The following is a 20,023-nucleotide window of genomic DNA, read 5'->3' on the forward strand; positions in this document are numbered from 1 at the left end:
GATAACTAACAGGGTTTATTGTACCTAATTTACACGCGGAGTAACGTCCAAAAGTGGTGCTGATGCAGCTGCAGCTCTCATTCCAGTTATAAGACGTGGAAATGTTCTGTTAGCCCTTGTTCAAATTCAAATATAAAAAACACACCTTAAAAAGTAAATATGAACCACCGACTAATTGATTTGCTGTATAAGACATTAAAACATGTTGTTCAACTGCTTTGTAAAACCACAAATATTTTTGCAGGAATAAAAATGCTCATTGATTAAGAAATATGCTATACATCTTAATTTTTTTTTTAACGCCCCCTCCAGGTTTAACACCACCTGAGCTGCCACGAGTACAAAAAGTATAGATTATTCACAAAGATCTATACAACAATTTTTAAAACCAGTAGGTCCAAAAATAGCTGGGCTCAACGTGTCCCGAAAGACTTGGAGAAAGAAAGAAAAAAAAGAAGAAGAAGAAGAAAAAAAAAGAAACATCCACCCAGTGTTTAAAAAACAAAAAATTAAAAATAGCATGTAAATATATAATTGGAGCTTCTGTCAGCATTAGTATAAGACTTTATGTAGTGCATCTACTTATTTTAACTTATGTGTTTAGAAAAAACAAAGTTTTTTGTTTGTTTTTTTTTAAAAAAAAGGGCTGGATTGTAAAATTAAAAAAGAAAAAAGAAATTGTGCATTCCATGGATTATTGCTCTGAAGATTAAAAAAAAAAAGAAGGCACCTATCATGGTGGTCTTTCCCTGATTCAGGATCTGAGGAGATGTAGGAGAGAACAGGACAGACCCAGCACAGAGAAAGGAGAGTCACATTCAAGGGAGAAAAAGCACAGGGAGAAGGCTGGATGAGGTGCATTGTGGGAAGACACGATGGGGACTGCGCCATCTCGGAGGTAAAACAAAGCGGTCACACAGATGTAGTCACTCGGTCCACAGTGTTATTGACCTCGTTTTTGTTGGAGTCCAGGCCTTTGGCAGCGTTCAGATCGTTGCGGAGATTCTCCACCACCTTCTTCATGCTCCTCAGCTCTCCGGGGTGCGGCGTAGCCCGTCGCAGCAGCGTTCCCTACGACAGAGGAAAAGAAATAAAGAAAACAAGACCATCATTGGAGGTACACGAGCTATAGTTATAGACACCTAGTTATTGCTATTCATCACATTCGATCCATCACCGTTCCAAAACGGTTTCTTTCCCACGCTTGTCCTGTTACTCGGTTATTGATGAATCATTCATTCCTGGCAACAGTTGAGCGTACATGTTTGCTGGTCAATTGTCTGTTTTGTACTGTGTTATATTGAATTTTTTTGTGTAGTCACTGAGTTGCCAAGTTATTATTCTCACAGGGTCATGTGATTAACACGGCAACAGCTGGACCACATTCCGCTAATAATAATAATAATAAAGCTAAATGATAAAATGGCAGGTGAGTGTAGGTACAAGGTCAGTGTATTTAATAACAGAAAGGCTAACTTGGTGCATATTCTGCATTTATAACCTATAGTATCACTATACATACACTCACTGGCCACTTTAATACAAACACCTGTACGGCTGCACAGCTGTGCAATTATCAGACAATCATGTGGCAGCAGCACAGTGCATAAAATCATGCAGATATACATCAACGGCTTCAGGAAATGTTCACATCAAACATCAGAGGTGGGGGGAATGTGCTCTCAGTGACTCAGTGGCATGGTTGCTGGTACTTGAAGGGCTGGTTTGAGTATTTCAGAAGCTACCAATCTGCTTGGAATTTCACAGCCTCTGGAGTTCATTCAAAATGGTGCGAGAAACCATCGAGTGGCGGTACTACGAGTGGAAAGGCTTGTTGATGAGCGAGATCAAAAGAGAGCCTGATAGCCAGACTGGGTCGAGCCGAGAAGGCGGCTACCATAACGTGGAAAAAAAACATAAAAAACATGCCGAACCTGAGAAGACGACCACATTTTATCTACATGATTTCATGTATTGGATAACTGCATGAATGCGCAGGGATATACCAGTGAGTGTATAAATCTGTACTGTACTATTAGAAAACCGTTTAAACAATTCTCACAGGTCCCGGTCACATAGCAATACAGGTTTCTGCTCTACTCTTTTCTTACAACAGTGATACATTCATCACAGAACAGGGCAGGGCTATGTTTATAAAACAAGGCCATTTGACTGACTTTACTCCCCAATTCTCAGTGTACCATGCCAAGTACAGAATAAAACACCACAGGTCTGCTGTTACAGACAAATAATCAACGGCAGTGACTGAAGTCGAAGTAAGGCCCTAAAGCAAGGTCATAGCTTTAATTACGGATCCAAAATCAGACTCTTAGAGGGCTTTCGCACTGGCAGCTCAGTCCGAAACAGAGCGCGGTTTGCAGGAAAATTTTGTAATGTGAAAGCTGTCATGTGGACCAGGAAGCGCAGCGCAGTACCGAACCTGAGACTACCTGTAGGAGGTGGTCCAAGTTCGGTTGCTCTGGAACCGAGCCACGATTCCGGTGAATATGAGCGCAACTCGCACTCGGGTCCGCGCATGTTCAGGAAGTAAAGTAACCCGCGCGTGCGTTTTAGCCGAGGACGGCGCCATTACGACGTAGTTTCCACAACACACGTGTACCAAGAGCGGCAGGGGAATTTTTGGGACACAGAAGAGGTCCACTGCTGCGCATAATATCTGTTGCACCTGCGTTCGATAAAAATCAAGTGAGTCTGAAACCAGACCAACGCTGCAGGGGGGCGCCCGGGAACAATCGCACTCGGATTCGGGCCGCAGCAAACGTGAGCAGTGTGAAAACTACCATACTCAAAGGCTACCTTATGCTTTATATTCTAATTTTATTACTTCCTAAGTGTGTTTCATACCACCATGGTCACTCCCTGTATTAACAAAGATGAACTGTCAGGAATTTCTTGCCATTGGATTTTGTGTTTATACACTTCGTTATTTTTGCTATTTACTGTATGCACTTCATTCATTTAGTCGGGTTTCCAAGAATTCTAACAATCCTGACTCGGCAACCTACAGCGTAATCTCGGAAATCCACAGGCGTGAAATTTTCCTCACTCAAACTCGGGATTCTGACACTCTGACATAAGCGTTTGCACATTTGCATTTTAATTAACGATACAGTAAACACGTGCATCAAAACCAATCTTACAATTAGATGGTAGCAGTAGTAATATAATAGTAATAATCGTCCGAGTTGTTATTTCAGTTTAACATCACACACACACACACACACACACACACACACACACACACACACACACACACGGAAGCTCAAGCAGGTGATACGGAGTCCAGCATTTCACAATTCTCTCACCTGTTCATCGTCATCGTCATCATCGTCATCGAGGAATCGGATGGTGCTCATTCTATTCGTGGCTCTGTTGTCCCACGTGTCATCAGCCACATCGTTCACGAGACTCTCCAGAGCGCCACAGCGTGCCAGATTATCAGAGCCTACATACACACACACACACACACACTTTCCACTATCACGTCTCACCTCACCATTCCCAAAATATTTTCCCACAGCTGAAGGTTAAGCCAAAATACAGTAACCTCAACTGAAGAGTTCACCTGCGATACCCAGCAAGTAAAAAATGTCAGATTAGGGCTCAGATTATACTCGACTTGTATAAACCCGGACTTATTTAGAGGCTTTGTGCAAGAGTGTCTGTGCTCTCGCTTGATCTCTATCTCTCCCTCCCTCCCTCCCATCTCCCCTCAGTGACCTAGCCTCCATGGGTTTTCCACGCTCATCAGTCCGTGTCACGACAAATGATCATAATCCCTCGGCCTAAACAAGAAAACACAGCTGCTACTCAGAAGAGGTTAAGAAGTGACAAACTTTCTATTTGTCTTTATCGACACTACATTTACATTCATAGGCAAAAATATATATAGATGTATGAAATTAATTCTGGAGCACTCAGTGCACAGCAGTGGATGTGATGCCACTTGCCACTGTGGTCAGTGCTTAATAGCGACGAGTGTGGTTAGGAAGAGATAAGCTTCTTTAAGCCATGCAATCCAGTGGGTGTACATAAAACAGCTCAGGCGCAGAGAGAGAAAGTGCCAGACAAGATCAGAGATTTTAGGCTCTGTCTGCTTATCAAACATTCCAAAAAAATGTATTCTTCTTCTATAAGAATATGTGCTAGATAAGCACAGAGCAAATTGAAATCATACAAGCCATGGCGAGTCAAGTGCAGCAGTTTAGGGCTCTGATGTGGAAAATTATTCGAAAATTACGACAAATATAATTGAAAATACACATAATTGAATGATCCTTCCCCATGATTGCATACGGGGCGGACCATAATCCCTCACGATAGTATAAACCAGCGGTCACCAAACCTCTTCCTTGAGATCTACCTTCCTGCAGGTTTAATCTCCAACCAAAATCTAACACACCTGTTTTAGCTGATCAATTTCTTAAGGCTTCCAGTGATTAGCTCCACCCATAATTGTGCCCACCTGACCATCTAAAGTCTTCAGGAAGGTAGAACTCCAGGAACAGGGTTGGTGACCAGTGGTATATAGCACCAATAATCATTTGGCAGACATGTACACAAGGCAAGATTACAGTTTACAGTTAAGGGTTTTGCTCAAGTCCCAACAGTCATGGGAGATGAAATAGCTCTGTGTTCACTAAAATGGAATCTTAACTGGAGGTACCAACATTGCTAACAAGAAAATTCTAGCAGACAGACAGAAACAGAGAAAGGGGTCAAACATCTTAAACCAGTAGAGGTAACATACGCAAAATATGTTCAAACATCATACATATTTACTTTGAAGTATAAAATGCCCAAGTCTAATAACCATACCATTTCCCGGAGTCATTTTTTTATTTATTTATGTGAACAACAGGACTAGCAATCTTTCTTAGTAACGTGTTAGGCACCTTTTTCACTCTCGCAAGGCTGCTGAGGCAGAAGGACACAGATGAGCACTTTCTCCCCTGTGTCAGGATTCACATCTGTCTGGAACGTGAGCAACGGCTGAGATTGATTCTCCGACAACCAGAGAGCTTTGAGCCTCAGCGTGGTGAGAGACATGGGTAGATAAGTCAGCCTACAGAAAACACAGGGGACAACATGCTCACGCTGAGCAGAGACCTTCTCAAACACAGGAATTCATACATACAGTCGAGTGCCAATGTTTGCATACCCATAGGACAAAAAGAGAAAACGAAGAAATATAAAAGATATGGGGGGAAACATTTGGTGAGTTGTTTTTCTTCATTATCAAAAAAAAATAAATTATCAAATGAACTATTAAGAATGAATAAGAAGAACTCAGGGATACCTCCACCACCACCAAGTCTTGTCCTTTCCTTTAGTCTCATTACTAATCTGTACGTCTCAGACTCAAATATCCTTAAAATACATTCCTCAAAAAGCAAGAACGCTATTGAAGAAAAACTATTTCTGACATTTGACCTTGTTTGGATCAACTCTAAAATCTAATATCAGTTCATCTGCTGTGTACAGTCATGATTCTATATAAATCCTACAAAACATACTACCTCCACCACGTAGTGGCTTTTAATTCCCTCAGTTGTAATATACTGGCTGCCTTGCAGTTCTCCCTGTAGTTCTCACCTCGTTTCCCACTGAAGATAAGCAAGGTTGAGCCTGGCCAGTACCTGGATGGGACTGGCCTCTGATGGGATGGGAGACCTCCTGGGGAAAACTAAGGTTGCTACTGGAAGTGGTATTAGTGAGGCCAGCAGGGGGTGCTCACCCTGTGGTCTGTGTGGGGCCTAATGCCCCTGTATAGTGAGGGGGACACTGTATTGTAAAAACAGCACAGTCTTTCGGATGAGACGTTAAACCGAGGTCCTGACTCTCTGTGGTCATTAAATATCCCAGGACACTTATCGTAAAGGAGTAGGGGTATAACCCCGGTGTCCTGGTGAAATTCCCCCACTCCATTCCCCTTCTCCATCATGGCCCCCTAATAATCCCCATCTCTGAATTGGCTACATCACACTCTCCTCTCCACTAATATCTGATGTGTGCTGGGCGTTCTGGTGCACTATGGCTGCCGTCGCATCATCCAGGTGGATGCTACACACTAGTGGTGGTTGTGGAGATCCCCACCAATACAATGTAAAGCACTATATAAATGTAACTGTAACTAACTATAACTTGTACCCCACCTTAAGCACATTTTTTCAAGGGTTAAAAAACAAACAAACAAATAAACAAAAACAAACATTCATTAAGCAACGGTGAAAATGAACACTATATGATTAGTTCAGAATATACTTGCGTTACCATACAAATTAAATATATGAAGTAAATGATGCGTGACCTGAAAATGACTCCAATTTAAACAATGTATTCTTGAGTCATATTGAATTCATACAACTGCACCTGCCAAATATGTTAGTATGCAAGTGTGGGAAGAAGATTTATTTATTTATTTTTTACATACAAGTCAGCGTGACTATGAATGCCATCTCTGATCACAATGAAAAGTTGCAGGGAAATAATAATGGCTTTTGCTGGGTCATTCATATCTGCATTAGCATTATGTGCTACATGCTTATGGTACTTAAAATATGCCAAACCCAATTTACATACCACTTACTGCTGTGTTGTACCCACTAGTATGTTTAGACAGAACAAATGTTATAGGTGTGTTTATATATTTTCTATATTCGTATACAGGGTCCTGATCTGCCTTTTCAAATATCGGTGCCCCCTGTATATTTGGGGAACAAACGGTACCTAATTTGGGGTTGAATTATTCTGGGATTTACCCCTAACAACTCAGGCTTACAACTGCCTAACCTGTTTCCAGACAGATCAAAAACATGCAGCTCTGTAGCCTGTGAAATTTCGGCGGGGATGCGCGTCAGACGGTTGTCCCTCACACACAGCACATTCAGACTGCTGCAGCCTCCTATCTGTGAAAAAGAAAAAAAAAAACAAAAAAAAAAACAGATGCACACAAACATGTCAGAAGTAATAGCTCTAGAGAGGAAAGCATTATTATAGGAGCTTGGGAGTTGAGTGTAATAATATGGGGCAAATCAGTCATGACCAGGAATTAATCTCTTACAGCTCTCAATGTTCAGGTTCTTGAGAATCCCAGGCTATTATTAATGCAGTCCTGAAAGAAGAAACTGGAGAAAGGGCAGGTGGCAGACATTTGTTTGTCTTGATATGCGATCTATTTTACAATTGAACAAAAGGATGGATAAAAGAATGCACACGTGAAAAACAGCACCCCTGTAACACATGCAAGACTTGGTGTGGGATCTATACGCTGCTGATGGGGCTGATAGCGGGGCCTAATTTTAGAAGCAATTAGTGGTGATCTATAGCATGGCATTAATGGACAGCCAGACAGCGACAAATCTACCTTCCAGTGACTGAGCCTGACATTATATTATATACACAGAGAATATAAACAGTATGTACACCCGTAACCCGATCTCAACATAATAACACAGCAAGAATATATAGAGATAAGTGTTCAAAACTCATCTCTGTTACCTGTAAGGTGGGGAAGCTTATGTCTAAGACTGGACAGAACGAGCAAACAACAAATCTCATCCAAATAAAATGTATTAGAAAAGTAGGCCAGGAGTGTTAAGAGGATTTAAATGCAGTACATCTTACACCACCACACCTTGTATTTGAAAAAGTATCATCTCTAAGTAATCTGGATACTGAATATGTGGTGTGTAACAGCATGATGGAAATTTGCCAGCGCGTGGTGTGTGGCAGCACTGTGTGAGGTCAGACAAACAGCCGAGTGGCTGAACACGCTCGCTACACAATCTGAATCAGTGTGACACTGGGCTATTGTTTCAAGTCTGAGAAAGGGCTTTCAGATTGCACATTAACCACAGATTGGCCTCGCTTTGCCCAAGCGCACTGTAGCTACACGAGTGTGAGAGAGCCAGGGATGACCGACGCGGCCAGAATACAGTGTCATGATGTGCCAGTTTTGTCATTATACAAAACATGATTGTGATTTTAAAGTCTAAAGTGGCACAATATACAACCCCGATTTCGAAAAAGTTGGGACAGTATAGCAAATGCAAAAAAAAAAAAAAGAAAAAAGTGTCATTTGGAAATTCAATTCACCATGTACTACATTGAAAACACATTGTTAATGCAATATTTGCTGTTCTGCTTAATTTATTTTTTGAAAATATATACTCATTTCAAATTTGATGACTGCAACACACTCCAAAAAAAAGTTTGACTGTTTATCTCTATATAACATCACCTTTTCTTTTAATAACACTTAAGCGTTTGGGCACTGAAGACTCCAGTTGGTTAAGTTTAGCAGGTGGAATTTTCCCGCATTCAGCCATTATGCATTTCTTCAGCTGCCCAACTGTACAGGGCCTTCGTTGCCTTATTGCTAAGTGCCATACATTCTCAATCAGAGACAGGTCAGGACTGCAGGCAGGCCATGCTAACACCCGCACTCTCTGCTTACGCAACCATGTGCTTGTAATCCGAGCAGAATGTGGTTTGGCGTTGTCCTGCTCTGGATGGCAGCATATGTTGCTCCAAAATGTGTACATATCTTTCTGCATTAATGATGCCCTCACGGATGTGCAAGTTACCCATGCCATGTGCACTGACACACCCCCATACCATGACAGACGCTGGCTTTTGGAACTGACGCTGATAACAGCTTAGATGGTCATTTTCCTCTTTGGCCCGGAGAACACGACGGCTGTTTTGTCCAAAAACTATTTGAAATGTTGACTCGTCGGACCACAAAACATGATTCCACTGTGCTACTGTCCATCATAGATGAGACCGAGCCCAAAGAAGTCAACGGTGCTTCTGGACAGTGTTGATGTATGGCTTTCCCTAGGTAGGTTTAAGATTTCCCATTACTAGAACCAAAAGGCCCAAACCTGTTCCAGCATGACCGATGTCTCTGTGCATAAAGCAAGGTCCATGAAGACATGGTTTGCCAAAGTTGGAGTGTCGCTTGACAGGTCAGAGCTGTTTTAGCAGCACAAGGGGGACTTACACAATATTAGGCAGGTGGTTTTATGTGTTTATACATTTACATTTATTCAATTGTTTATCTTTAATTTTCGGTCCAGAGCACATTATTCCAAAATAAAATAGAGTTGTTTGGCCACAGTAACAGCAGAAATGTTTAACGGTGACCAAAGATCGCTTTTCAGGAGAAGCACCTCATACCAACCGCTCGGTGGCGGAAATGTTATGGCTTGGGGTTGCTTCACTGCCTCAGGGACTGGACAGCTTGCATTCGTTGATTCAAGTATGAATTCTGCATCATATCAATGCAAAGAGTTCTTGAAGATAACGTGAAGCCATCTGTCCAAAAGTTGAAGTTGAACCGAAAGTAGGCCTTTCAACAGGATAATGATACTAAGCATACTAGCAAATCCACCAAGGAACGGATCAAAAAGAAGAAATGGAGGGTTACGGAATGGCCTAGACAAAGCCCGGATTTGAATCTCATTGAAATGTTGTAGGGGGGATTTGAAACGAGCAGTACATGCAAGAAAACCCTCAAACATCTTCTAACTAAAAAACTATTGCCTGGAACAGTGGTTAAAATTTCCAGCAAGCTTGATGGACAATTATGCAAAATGCCTACAAGAAGTTATTTCTGCAAAAGAGAGGAATACTAGCTTCTGAGGCTAAGAGTGTGCTAACGTTTTCCACAGAAGAATATCACATCTATTGATATTTCTGTTGAATAAATGTAAATTATTGAAAAAGCTATTTTTCCTTGAGGTTTTGTTCATGTATATCAAGTTGATTAATGGGCACTGTTTCAAAGAGGATCAAATGTTTGCTTGTTCAAATATGTCAAAAAAGCCAACAGTTTTCATGGGGTGTACTTATTTTTTCCGCATGACCGTATGTAGCTAGGAGAGTGAGGAGTGACCAGTCAATAGGTCATGGGAGTTCAGAATGCTGATCATTTTCTGTGAAATTGGTCTCCCTTGAAAGCGAAGGAAAAAAGAAGAAACATCTCTTTTTTGACCCAATGACAGACCCTGGATCAATACAGAAATCATTTATTCAATTTCTTGTGAGAGAAGCAATCAGCGTGAAATAGAAAACTAAAGGACAATTGTCCCATGCTTTTGTTGAGAACCTTTATACAACCCCTCACTTGCAGCAGCGAGATGCTCAGAGTAATATCAATAACATTACAATTGCTTGTGGTTATTTTGACAGCATTAGTAAGTACAATAAGTAGAAAGTGTCAGCATGATAGTGTCACTAGTATACACACTCTGTATACTTACCGACCACCATTAAACACACCTGTCTTTTGGATTATAAAATTATACTCAACCTAGCATTCGGATTGAGCAAATCTACTGAGGCTTGTCTCGGCATCACACACACTACCCTACCATTCGACCACCGTGTCTCGTCACTGCTGAGCCAAAAATGGTTCGCCACTCAAATAATAAAGGCTAGGAGTGAAATAGTACATACCTCTTTGGGTAAAGATACCAAACGATTCCTGTCACAGTTGAAGTTTGACAGTTTCTTAAGCTTTCCGATACTTCTTGGCAACCTCTGAGAAAAGCAGATATGAAGACCATTTTATACAGACCTGAAGCTTTTATGTCTTTATTATTAGCCAGCTTGTTCAAGTAACTGACCTCTTGATGAGATAAAGGTACATTCACATGGCTGGAAAATGGTAATGGATGGCACTTTTCTAAGTACTGAGGTCAACACCGAGGTCATGTCATTTACAGTAATAATCTAACAGATCTCTTAAGCACCCTCAGGCCTCATTAAAATCCATTTCAAGGTCCAAATGGCCCTTATAACAAAATGAAAAATACTGCAGTGCCAAATGTGGAACAAGATGGCTCACACATCTTAATTAAGTGGAATGTGTGTGTGTGTGTGTGTGTGTGTGTGTGTGGAGCTCACCAGCAGTTGGTTCTCCGTCAGCACCAGTTCTGTAAGACTTTCGCAGTCTCCAATGCTCTCGGGCAGTTGGACCAAGCGGTTCTGATCCGCTTTCAGAATGGAAAGGCGTTTTAATTTTCCTGTGGGCAGACATGAGCGATATGGGATTAAAGTTTAAATGAAAGGTCCTAGGAGAACAGGTGCTCTCATATTCACCAGCAGATATTTTAGGAGCATGTTCAGAGTTTTGGGGGGGGGGGGGGGGGGGGTTAGTAGGCAGAACTAAGCGTAAGGTTTAGACTTAAGTGGTCTTTTAAGATTATTACTTGTTACGCTGTATGAGATGATCTTGGTCGAATTCTAAAACAGATTGAGCAATAAAGTAAATTACTACAATGTAATAAAAAAGATACTGCGATATCCGCAATGTTTCTGAAAAGGGTATTATGACATAATTTATCACAATACCCATATCATATCCAAGTATCACACAGCCCTAATGGCCACTATTGTATTTGTATTATTTTCATGTATCCTATATCCTGTCCTCGTATTGTTGACTTTTTTAATCATATTAAAATCATGACATTATGTTTATGATCATTTTAATCTGAGTGATATGGTGAAATAAACATGTTAGGAAAAGGCCAGGTGTTAAGTACAAAAAGCTGAATTTACTCCTCGTTACGTTTATTTAATCTTTTATTTGCTTGAAAAGCCATCACGAGGTGGCTCGAGCACGTGAAGAGTTTCTGCGTGTTTATTTCCGTAATTATTGCTTACATTGCAAATAAATTAAATATGTTGTAAACTTCAAAATTGGTTTTAAAGTTTGATTATTCCACCTAAATCAAAAGACATACCCAATGCAACATTCATTGCTAAACAGTGAACAGAACTTGCAAAACATAACAATTATGAAAATTGTAATACATCTGGGGGGTTAAAAGGCAAATGGAAGAAATGTACACATGGCAGGATCATATAGCATACTACTGTATTTAGCAGCAGAGTCAAAAGGATGATGCCAATGGTGAACGCACAAGCGTCTTCTGTGCAGAAAGATGTATAATGACTGACCTATGCCCTCTGGCAGGGCATCGATGAGGTTCTGGGACACCAACAGGTCGGTGAGGGAGAGCAGGCAAGCCATTTCCTCTGGGAGGTGCTCCAACTTGTTCTCAGACACATCCAGACAGAGCAGGTTCTTCATGCTTCCTATCTCCTATGAGAAATGAGGAAAATACACACGTTTAGAACTGCCAAGAATCAGCCCATAAGCCAGTGTGTGATTATAATCGTTCTTCTTATGTATAAACTCACAGTCCATACTTGTTGCTACTGTTGGTGCTTTCAGCTACTACATCCTTTTGCCTATTATATAATGGCAACTGTACAGACAGGAGGAGTTTGTTTTGGAGAATTTGGGCAGGTGATTAGTGATTGGTACAAGTTGTTGATTAATCTAGTACTTATGGAGAACTAGACGGTGCACAACTACTCATTTTTTTCTAGTCAACCAGTCATTCAAAAAGTAGTCAAAGACTTGTCCTTTTCCATTTTAGGAAATCGCTATTTTATTTGTGCAGCAAAGAATGTGTCAAAGTATACTTTATTTAACAATCATACACAGGCTGCAAATACAATTTCCAGTTGTTTAGGCTAGACTGTTAACCCCAAAAGTAAAAAAGTTGGTGAAATAAATGTGCAAAATAATACATTCACGTATCACATTACACTCCTTGTAATCTTCGAGTTGGCAGCTTGGTTAATTTTGAAAATCTGAGTGCACAGTGAGGCACAGACACACCTTATAGGTTAATAATACATTGATCAGCCATACATCGAAAGCACTGACAGGTGAAGCGAACAACATTGATTATCTCATTACAGTGGCACCTGTCAAGGGGTGGGATATATTAAGCAGCAAATGAACACTCAGTTCTCAAAGTTATAGAATGATAGAAGCAGGGGAAATGGGCAATCGCAACGATCTGAGCGACTTTTTCTAGAGCTAAACTGCGACAGGGCCATGGGCACCCGAGGCTCACTGATGTGCGTGGGGAGCGAAGGCTAGCCCGTCTGGTCCGATCCCACAGAAGAGCTACTGTAGCACAAATTGCTGAAAAGGTTTATGCTGGCTATGATAGAAAGGAGTCAGAACACACAGTGCATCACAGCTTGCTGTGTATGGGGTTGCGGAGCCACAGACCGGTCAGGGTGCCCATGATGACCCCTGTCCACTGTCGAAAGCACCCATAATGGGCACATGAGCATTAGAACTGGACCATGGAGCAATAGAAGAAGGTGACCTGGTTTCATCAATCACGTTTTCTTTTACATCACGTGGATGGCCGAGTGCGTGTGCGTCGCTTATCTGGGGAAGAGATGGCACCAGGATGCACTATGGGAAGAAGGCAAGCCGGCAAGCCGGCGTAGGCAGTGTGATACTCTGGACAATGTTCTGCTGGGAAACTTTTGTCCTGGCATTCATGTGGATGTTAGTTTGACACGTACCACCTAGCTAAACATTGTTGACCAAGTACACCCCTTCATGGCAACAATATTCCCTAATGGCAGTGGCCTCATTCAGCAGGATAATGATCCCTGACACACTGCAAAAATGGTTCAGGAATGGTTTGAGGAACATGACAAAGAGTTTAAGGTGTTGACATGGCCTCCAAATTCCCCAGACCTCAATCCAATCAAGAATCTGTGGGATGTGCTGGACAAACAAGTCTGATCCATGGAGGCCCACCTCGCAACTTCCAGGACTTAAAGATCTAGTTGAGAGTTCCCAAAAGCAGAAATTAGTGAATGCATTAATCAACTAGTTGACTAGTCTATGAAACCCTGTCCGATATACTCAAATTTTGCAAGTTAATATTCTTTCATATAAAAAAAATCCAACACCACATTCAGACAGCTGTTATTTTAAGCTAAAATGTTTAAAACTAAAACGTACCTGGTACTGTTGTTTGTGACAACAGAGACAATGTTGACTGCAAACTTTGTCGGCCAATGTTAAAACAGAAGGAGTTGAATCTCAAATGTCATATGTTAAGTACAGTTTATGCTTTACAACTCCATTATGTTTGGGAAGTGGAAGCTCGGTGATTAAGACATTGGACTTCTGATTGGAAGGTCATGAGTTCACATCCCAGCACCGCCAAGCTGCCACTGCTCAAGGGCCCACCAAGGCCCTTAACCTTCAACTGCTCAGACGTATAAATGAGATAAACGTAAGTCGCTCTGAATAAGCACGTTTGCCAAATGCCATAAAAGTCAAATGTAAATGTAGCCTATGTCCTGTGTACAGGAAACCATCTGGCCCTCATAGCGCCAACTAAAAGACGGCAGATCTGATGTGTTTACGAAATGTAAAAACGAAAATCTAAATATCAGCAACAAGAAAATATCCCTGTGGGTGAATAAATCAAAATGAATCTGAAACGTGTGTGATGAATTTGTGACGTTTCCATTTATATCCATAAGAAAAGCTGCATTTGAAAAGAGTTACGCTGACAGATAATCTCACTCTAGTGATAAGAAAAGGAATCTAGTGCTTTATTCCCAGAATGGCGATTATCTGTATGTACTCCTTCTGCCATCTTATTGGACATGTGACTAATGTGGCTAGTCATGCATATTGATCTACTTTCTTAATCTTATGCCTCTGGCATTTGGGCTTGTGGTCAGTAACACAGCTTGGCCTTTCAGAAAGCCTTAATCTTCTGCTACTAACAATAACTTTTTTTTTTTTTTTTTTTTTTTTTTTTTTAAAATGATCCCACCCACTGAAAATCAAACTGTGATTATCTGTTTTTACCAGCTGGTAGTTAATTCTTTGTTTAGCATTTTGAGATGCCATGTAATAAACCATGTAATTAGATGAATACTGCAGTACCTGCAAAGAGCAAACACATCCGGTTGAGAATGCACTGTGTGTGTGTTTTTTTGCTGCTGTTTCTCACTAAAGATTTCTCTATCTTTATTTTTACATTTTTCCTCCTTTTACACGTTTAAGGTTTGTTTTTGAGTCTGATGTACGTTTCATTGTTGCCATGTTTTTGTCATGTGTCAAATTGATTTGTTTCACGTCTTTGGGTTTCTTTCGCCATATTTTTAACATGATCTTCGGGTTTGAGAAAGGCGCTATACAAATGAAATTAATCCGTATTCCTGGTTGCTTTGGATCCGGATCCATGTGTGGGGGAGAGAAAAAAAAACACGGAGAACCTGGAGGAAATCCAGACGTACCAGAGAACATGCGAAATGGCACACAGACAGTAACTTAAGGATCGAACCAGAGACTGTGGACATACAACGCAACAATGCTACTATGCAACAAAGGGTGTAAACATAATCTGAAGGGGTTTTTTGTTGTTGTTTTTACCCTCTCTCAAAACATTGGCGAAAATCAACTTATCACGCATTTCAGTACAAACAAAATAGTTATTTCATCGCCACAAGTCTGTTATAAGATTAGTCAGGATTAGTTGGGTTTCTGTGTGTAGAGTATGTGTGAGCAAAGCGATGGGAAAGGGATGTGTGAGCCCCCTGCTGGAGAAACACCTCCAGTAAAAAGAGTTCAAACTGTCTCAGTTTTACTTGCATTGCCAGTATTAAAATTTTAATATCATCCTGATTACAAACGTGAAGCATCAGCAAATACTGCAATATATTTAAAAGTATAATATTGAGTTAAACGCTTATCATACCATGAATGTTTTCTAACACTGGACCCCCTCACACACAGTGGCAATAAGAGGACCTTAATGAGAGCATTTCAGGAATACTCTACCTTTGGTAATTCACTCAGCTGGTTTCCATCCAGCCACAGGTCCTTCAAGCTCACAAGGCATCCTATTGTCTCGGGCTGAAAGAAATCAGTGTTGCACAATTCAGAAAAACGAGGAGTAGGTGACAATCACCAGTATGCGCAGGAATGCAGAGCTATGCAAAACATTTGTTAACTGACACTCGAGTCTGTTTCAGCACATTGCTGTCTCTGCTGATTCACAAAAACAGGAATTGTACCAAACATGCAAAGAAGTTGAGGCAAATGTTCACATGAAGGAATTCAGTGGCTGTATTTTCTCAAAAGGTTTAGCTGAAAAGACTTAATTAAAACGGAATTCCAAAACCTACAGAATAACATTGGGTTCTCCGAAAAAATAAAGCAAATGAATAAAGCAGAGCTTACCAGATTATACAGCTCATTGTTCCCTACATCGAGTTCTTCCAGTCTGTGTAGCTGGGAAAGAGATCTGACAGAGGCAACAGATAATATAAAAGTGTGAAATCAAGCACGTACGCGCAAGCGCACACACACACCCACACCCACACAGTGTACTTACTCGGGTAAATATGTTAGCATGTTCTCTCTGAGTTCCAGTGATACCAAGTTAGTAAGGCTGAAAAGCACAAAAAAGGTATAAATACAAATTCTATGCATTTTAAATGGCAGCACTGTGAATTATCACTAAAAGTATTTATTATTTGAAAATTTTAAATGGGGTGTGTATATATATGTGTGTGTGTGTGTGTGTGTGTGTGTGTGTATATATATATATATATATATATATATATATATATATATATATATATATATATATATATATATATATATATATATATATATATACACACACACATACATACATATACACACACACACACACACACACACACACACACACACAGAGAGCAAAGAAAGGGCTTTTATTTCCAGCAAATTTCTTAACATGTGTAAATAATTGTATTAACATAAAAACATTCGACAACTGAAACAGAAACTGAAAAAGTTTCAGACATTTGATGAACAGAAATGGAATAACGAGTCCCTGAACAGGGAAGGGGGGGGGGGGGGGGGGATGTCAATATTAAAAGTAACAGTCAGTATGTGGTGGCCTCCAGCTGCTTTAAGTACTACAGTGCATCTCATCCTCATGGACTGCACCAGATTTGTCAGTTCTTGCTGTGAGATGTTACTCCACTCTTCCACCGAGGCATTTGCAAGTTCTCGATCACGTCTGGGGGGACACATGGTTAAATGTAATTTTCCACTGTAAGGACAATCAGCTGTCCTTCCTGTCTCCTTGTAGCACCGTCTTAGGCGTCTTACATTACAGACATTGCAGTTTATTGCTCTGGCCACATCTGCAGTCCTCATGCCTCCCTGCAGCAGGCCTATGGCATGTTCATGTTCATGCAGGTGAGCAGGAACCCTAGGAGTCTTTCTACTGGTGGGTCAGTAGAAAGGTCTCTTTATTGTCCTAAATGATTGTAACCGTGAGCTTAATTACCTACCGCCTGTAAACTCTTCGTGTCTTAAGGACTGTTCCACAGGTGCATGTGCAATAATTGTTAATGGTTCATTGAACAAGCATGAAAAACATTGTTTAAGCCATTTCCAATAAAGACCTGTAAAGCTTATTTGGATTTTACAAAATGATCTTTAAAATACAGTCTCCTGAAAAAGTTTATCTTTATTTCTTTTTTCTTTTCTTTTTGTAAAAAGTAATCTAAGCAATTGAAAATAACTTCTATTCTATTAACCCTATTTCTAGACATTATTACTCATTTCAAGCTTTGTAATTTTCTTATTCTATTGGCAGATCATTTTGGTCTTTTTAAAAATAATTGCTTAAAAGGAGTGCAATTATCTGACAATAGAACAAGACCACATCAAGCTTGAAATGAGAACAAACGGCATGAAATAGGTTTAATATTCTTATATTAGGTTTATTGTGATCATATAATAAATACTACAGAAATTTGACTATATTTAAGGTACAACTGTCTGTCTACAACAGACAAACACAAAAAAAATCTGTAGATTTGTCTTCCTCATGAACATTGTATCAACGAGAAAATGTCACGATGAATGGCGAGCGTTTAGCCTCCTCTGTAGATTAAAGTTCACCAGAAAAAAAAAAAAAAACTTGCTATGTACTGCTGTAATTACAAGTCCATGTATATGTGGGTGGAAGCAGCATCGGAGGGTCAAAAACACATCAAACAAGTAACAGAGTAAAGGTTTAGTGCATTTATTCATCTGGCACATGCCTATACCCAAAAATACAACCCAAGCATAAAGCTCATTAACTGAGGGTCTGAGCAACTGAAGGAGTGTACCAGTGAAGCATTGGCACTCTTAGGATGTGAAGCTTAACCTTTAAGTATGATGTATGCTTCCATCCGAAACAGGCTTCTGATGAAGTACGCCTCGGATTGGGTGGAGCGCTCTCGGAAATGGCCGCGTGTGATTGTATACTATGACTTTTTAGACTTAAATGTGCTTATTTATGTAGCCTAAACATGAAAGATTACTACATTGAACATATGTCTAGGCTGCTCAGTAAATGAAAGGTGATTTCAATTCAAACATGAATCATTCTGCGTAATAATACCTTCAAAATATATTTAAACGATATCGCAGTCTATTATAGGGTGCACAAAAGCAATTTACCATTCATGTCTTCCCAAATGGGTTTGCTCATTTCATGACGGAACAACGTCTGCTATAAAGAAGTGGAAGCGCCATTTCTTTTTTGAGCAAGACAACGGTTTAATTGTCTTAATGTAGTTGATGTGTTCTATTAAAAAATACTAATGATAAAAAAAAAATAGTAATATTTAAGTCGGAGGCTACGTTAGGGAAATGAAACCACAGAGTTGATCACAGAAATAAAACACGTGTCATGCTGTTATGGGAAAGTGATCAATGCTGGGGTGGCGTGATAGTGGTGGTACCATGCTGATTATGATAATTACAATGATTTTTTAAATTATTATTATTAATAAACAAGTCACTCTTAACTGTTTACAGGTGCATTTCACGTTAAGGAATGTCTGCAAGACAAGTTCATTCCTGTTACCAGTTACGTTATAAACTGTCGTTCCCTCACCAACCTCCCTTTTTTTCCCCTCTCATGTCATCTCATCTGAAGTTAATAAGACACACACACAAAAAAAAAAAAACACAGCTTGTCATATTAGACAGAAACCAAGAAAGTCCTCTCTTCTGAACATAAGACACCTGACAGTCCTTTCCAGAAATGTTGCGTTACATAACGCCTCCTTCTTTGTTAAAGAACAAGCTTTAATATATTTATTTATTATAAATATTAGCTTATGTGGAGCATTCTGCCATACAACTTCCTGTTAATGAGCTATATAAACTTGGAATTACTGTCACAGCCGTGCTGGTACAGAAAATTAATGCGCTTTCTGATTCAACGGCGAGAATTCAACTGTGGTATAAAACAGCTTACACATGTTATATATTTCCTGTCGTTTGGTTGGATCATCTTTCAAGTCGATTCTACTAGAAATGTTTCTTAAGAGGAACTTTTTGTAGAGGAGCTTGTTCTTTTTTTTTTCTTTTTTTTTTAAGTAGCTACCCATTCAAGTTTTGGGTTGTACTAAGCAGAACACTCAGAATACTTAGAAGCCTATAATTTCCCATTAAATATTACCAGTAATTCCCAATTTCTCCTTGCTACTTACTGCCTGCCCCTTATTTGATCACAAAGACCATGAACACTCTGGTTTATTTTTTTCCCCTCAAGTTTGTTCTGGGCTGCTCTTAGCAGCAGTTCTGAGAATGCATCGAGAAGGGTTGAGCTACTAAAAGAAAAGCCAGAAAATTCACTGTATAAAATTCACCTCAACTCCCAAAAGTGGAAAGAAAAAAAAAACTCTGAAAGTTAAAAAATACCCCAAACTGAAGCAGCCTATTCAACTTCAGCATGCTTCAGCATACATCCAAAGAACACCACATCCATCGCTCAAGTTACATCATCAGTGTAATTTATGATTTGAGTGTAGAAAGCCACAAGGTGTTTCCCTGGCTCAGACTTCAGCTTAGTCACATTATAGCCAGGAAACATTAAGATTTGAGCCATATGGAGGAACAAAAAAAAAAAAAAGTAGAGCTACAGGCTATTGAAGCCGCACACAAAGTAATCAGGGAATGAAAAAAAATCAAAGAAAAGGATACTTGGTAGGTTTTGCACAGAATTCAATATTCTATACAAATCTTCAGGAATTACATGTTTTCAAAAAAAAAAAAAAAAAACTTTGTAAGACTATAACCTTCAAT

General features: G+C 40.0%; 1 protein-coding gene across 1 annotated transcript in view; it reads right to left on the reverse strand.

Annotated features, from left to right (window-relative positions):
* lrrc1 (leucine rich repeat containing 1) overlaps positions 1–20,023 on the reverse strand; it is a 54,275-nt gene continuing 34,252 nt past the window's right edge. The window contains exons 5-14 of the mRNA XM_053620562.1: positions 16,275–16,331; positions 16,121–16,184; positions 15,719–15,793; positions 11,995–12,139; positions 10,936–11,054; positions 10,486–10,569; positions 6,814–6,929; positions 4,917–5,086; positions 3,327–3,466; positions 1–1,071 (exon numbers count right to left, since the gene is read on the reverse strand). Of these exons, the coding sequence (XP_053476537.1) occupies positions 913–1,071; positions 3,327–3,466; positions 4,917–5,086; positions 6,814–6,929; positions 10,486–10,569; positions 10,936–11,054; positions 11,995–12,139; positions 15,719–15,793; positions 16,121–16,184; positions 16,275–16,331 (1,129 nt within the window). The 3' untranslated portion in view covers positions 1–912. The remainder of the gene's footprint in view (positions 1,072–3,326; positions 3,467–4,916; positions 5,087–6,813; positions 6,930–10,485; positions 10,570–10,935; positions 11,055–11,994; positions 12,140–15,718; positions 15,794–16,120; positions 16,185–16,274; positions 16,332–20,023) is intronic.

Source organism: Ictalurus furcatus, chromosome 3 (genome assembly GCF_023375685.1).
Source record: "Ictalurus furcatus strain D&B chromosome 3, Billie_1.0, whole genome shotgun sequence".
Lineage (NCBI taxonomy): Eukaryota > Metazoa > Chordata > Actinopteri > Siluriformes > Ictaluridae > Ictalurus > Ictalurus furcatus.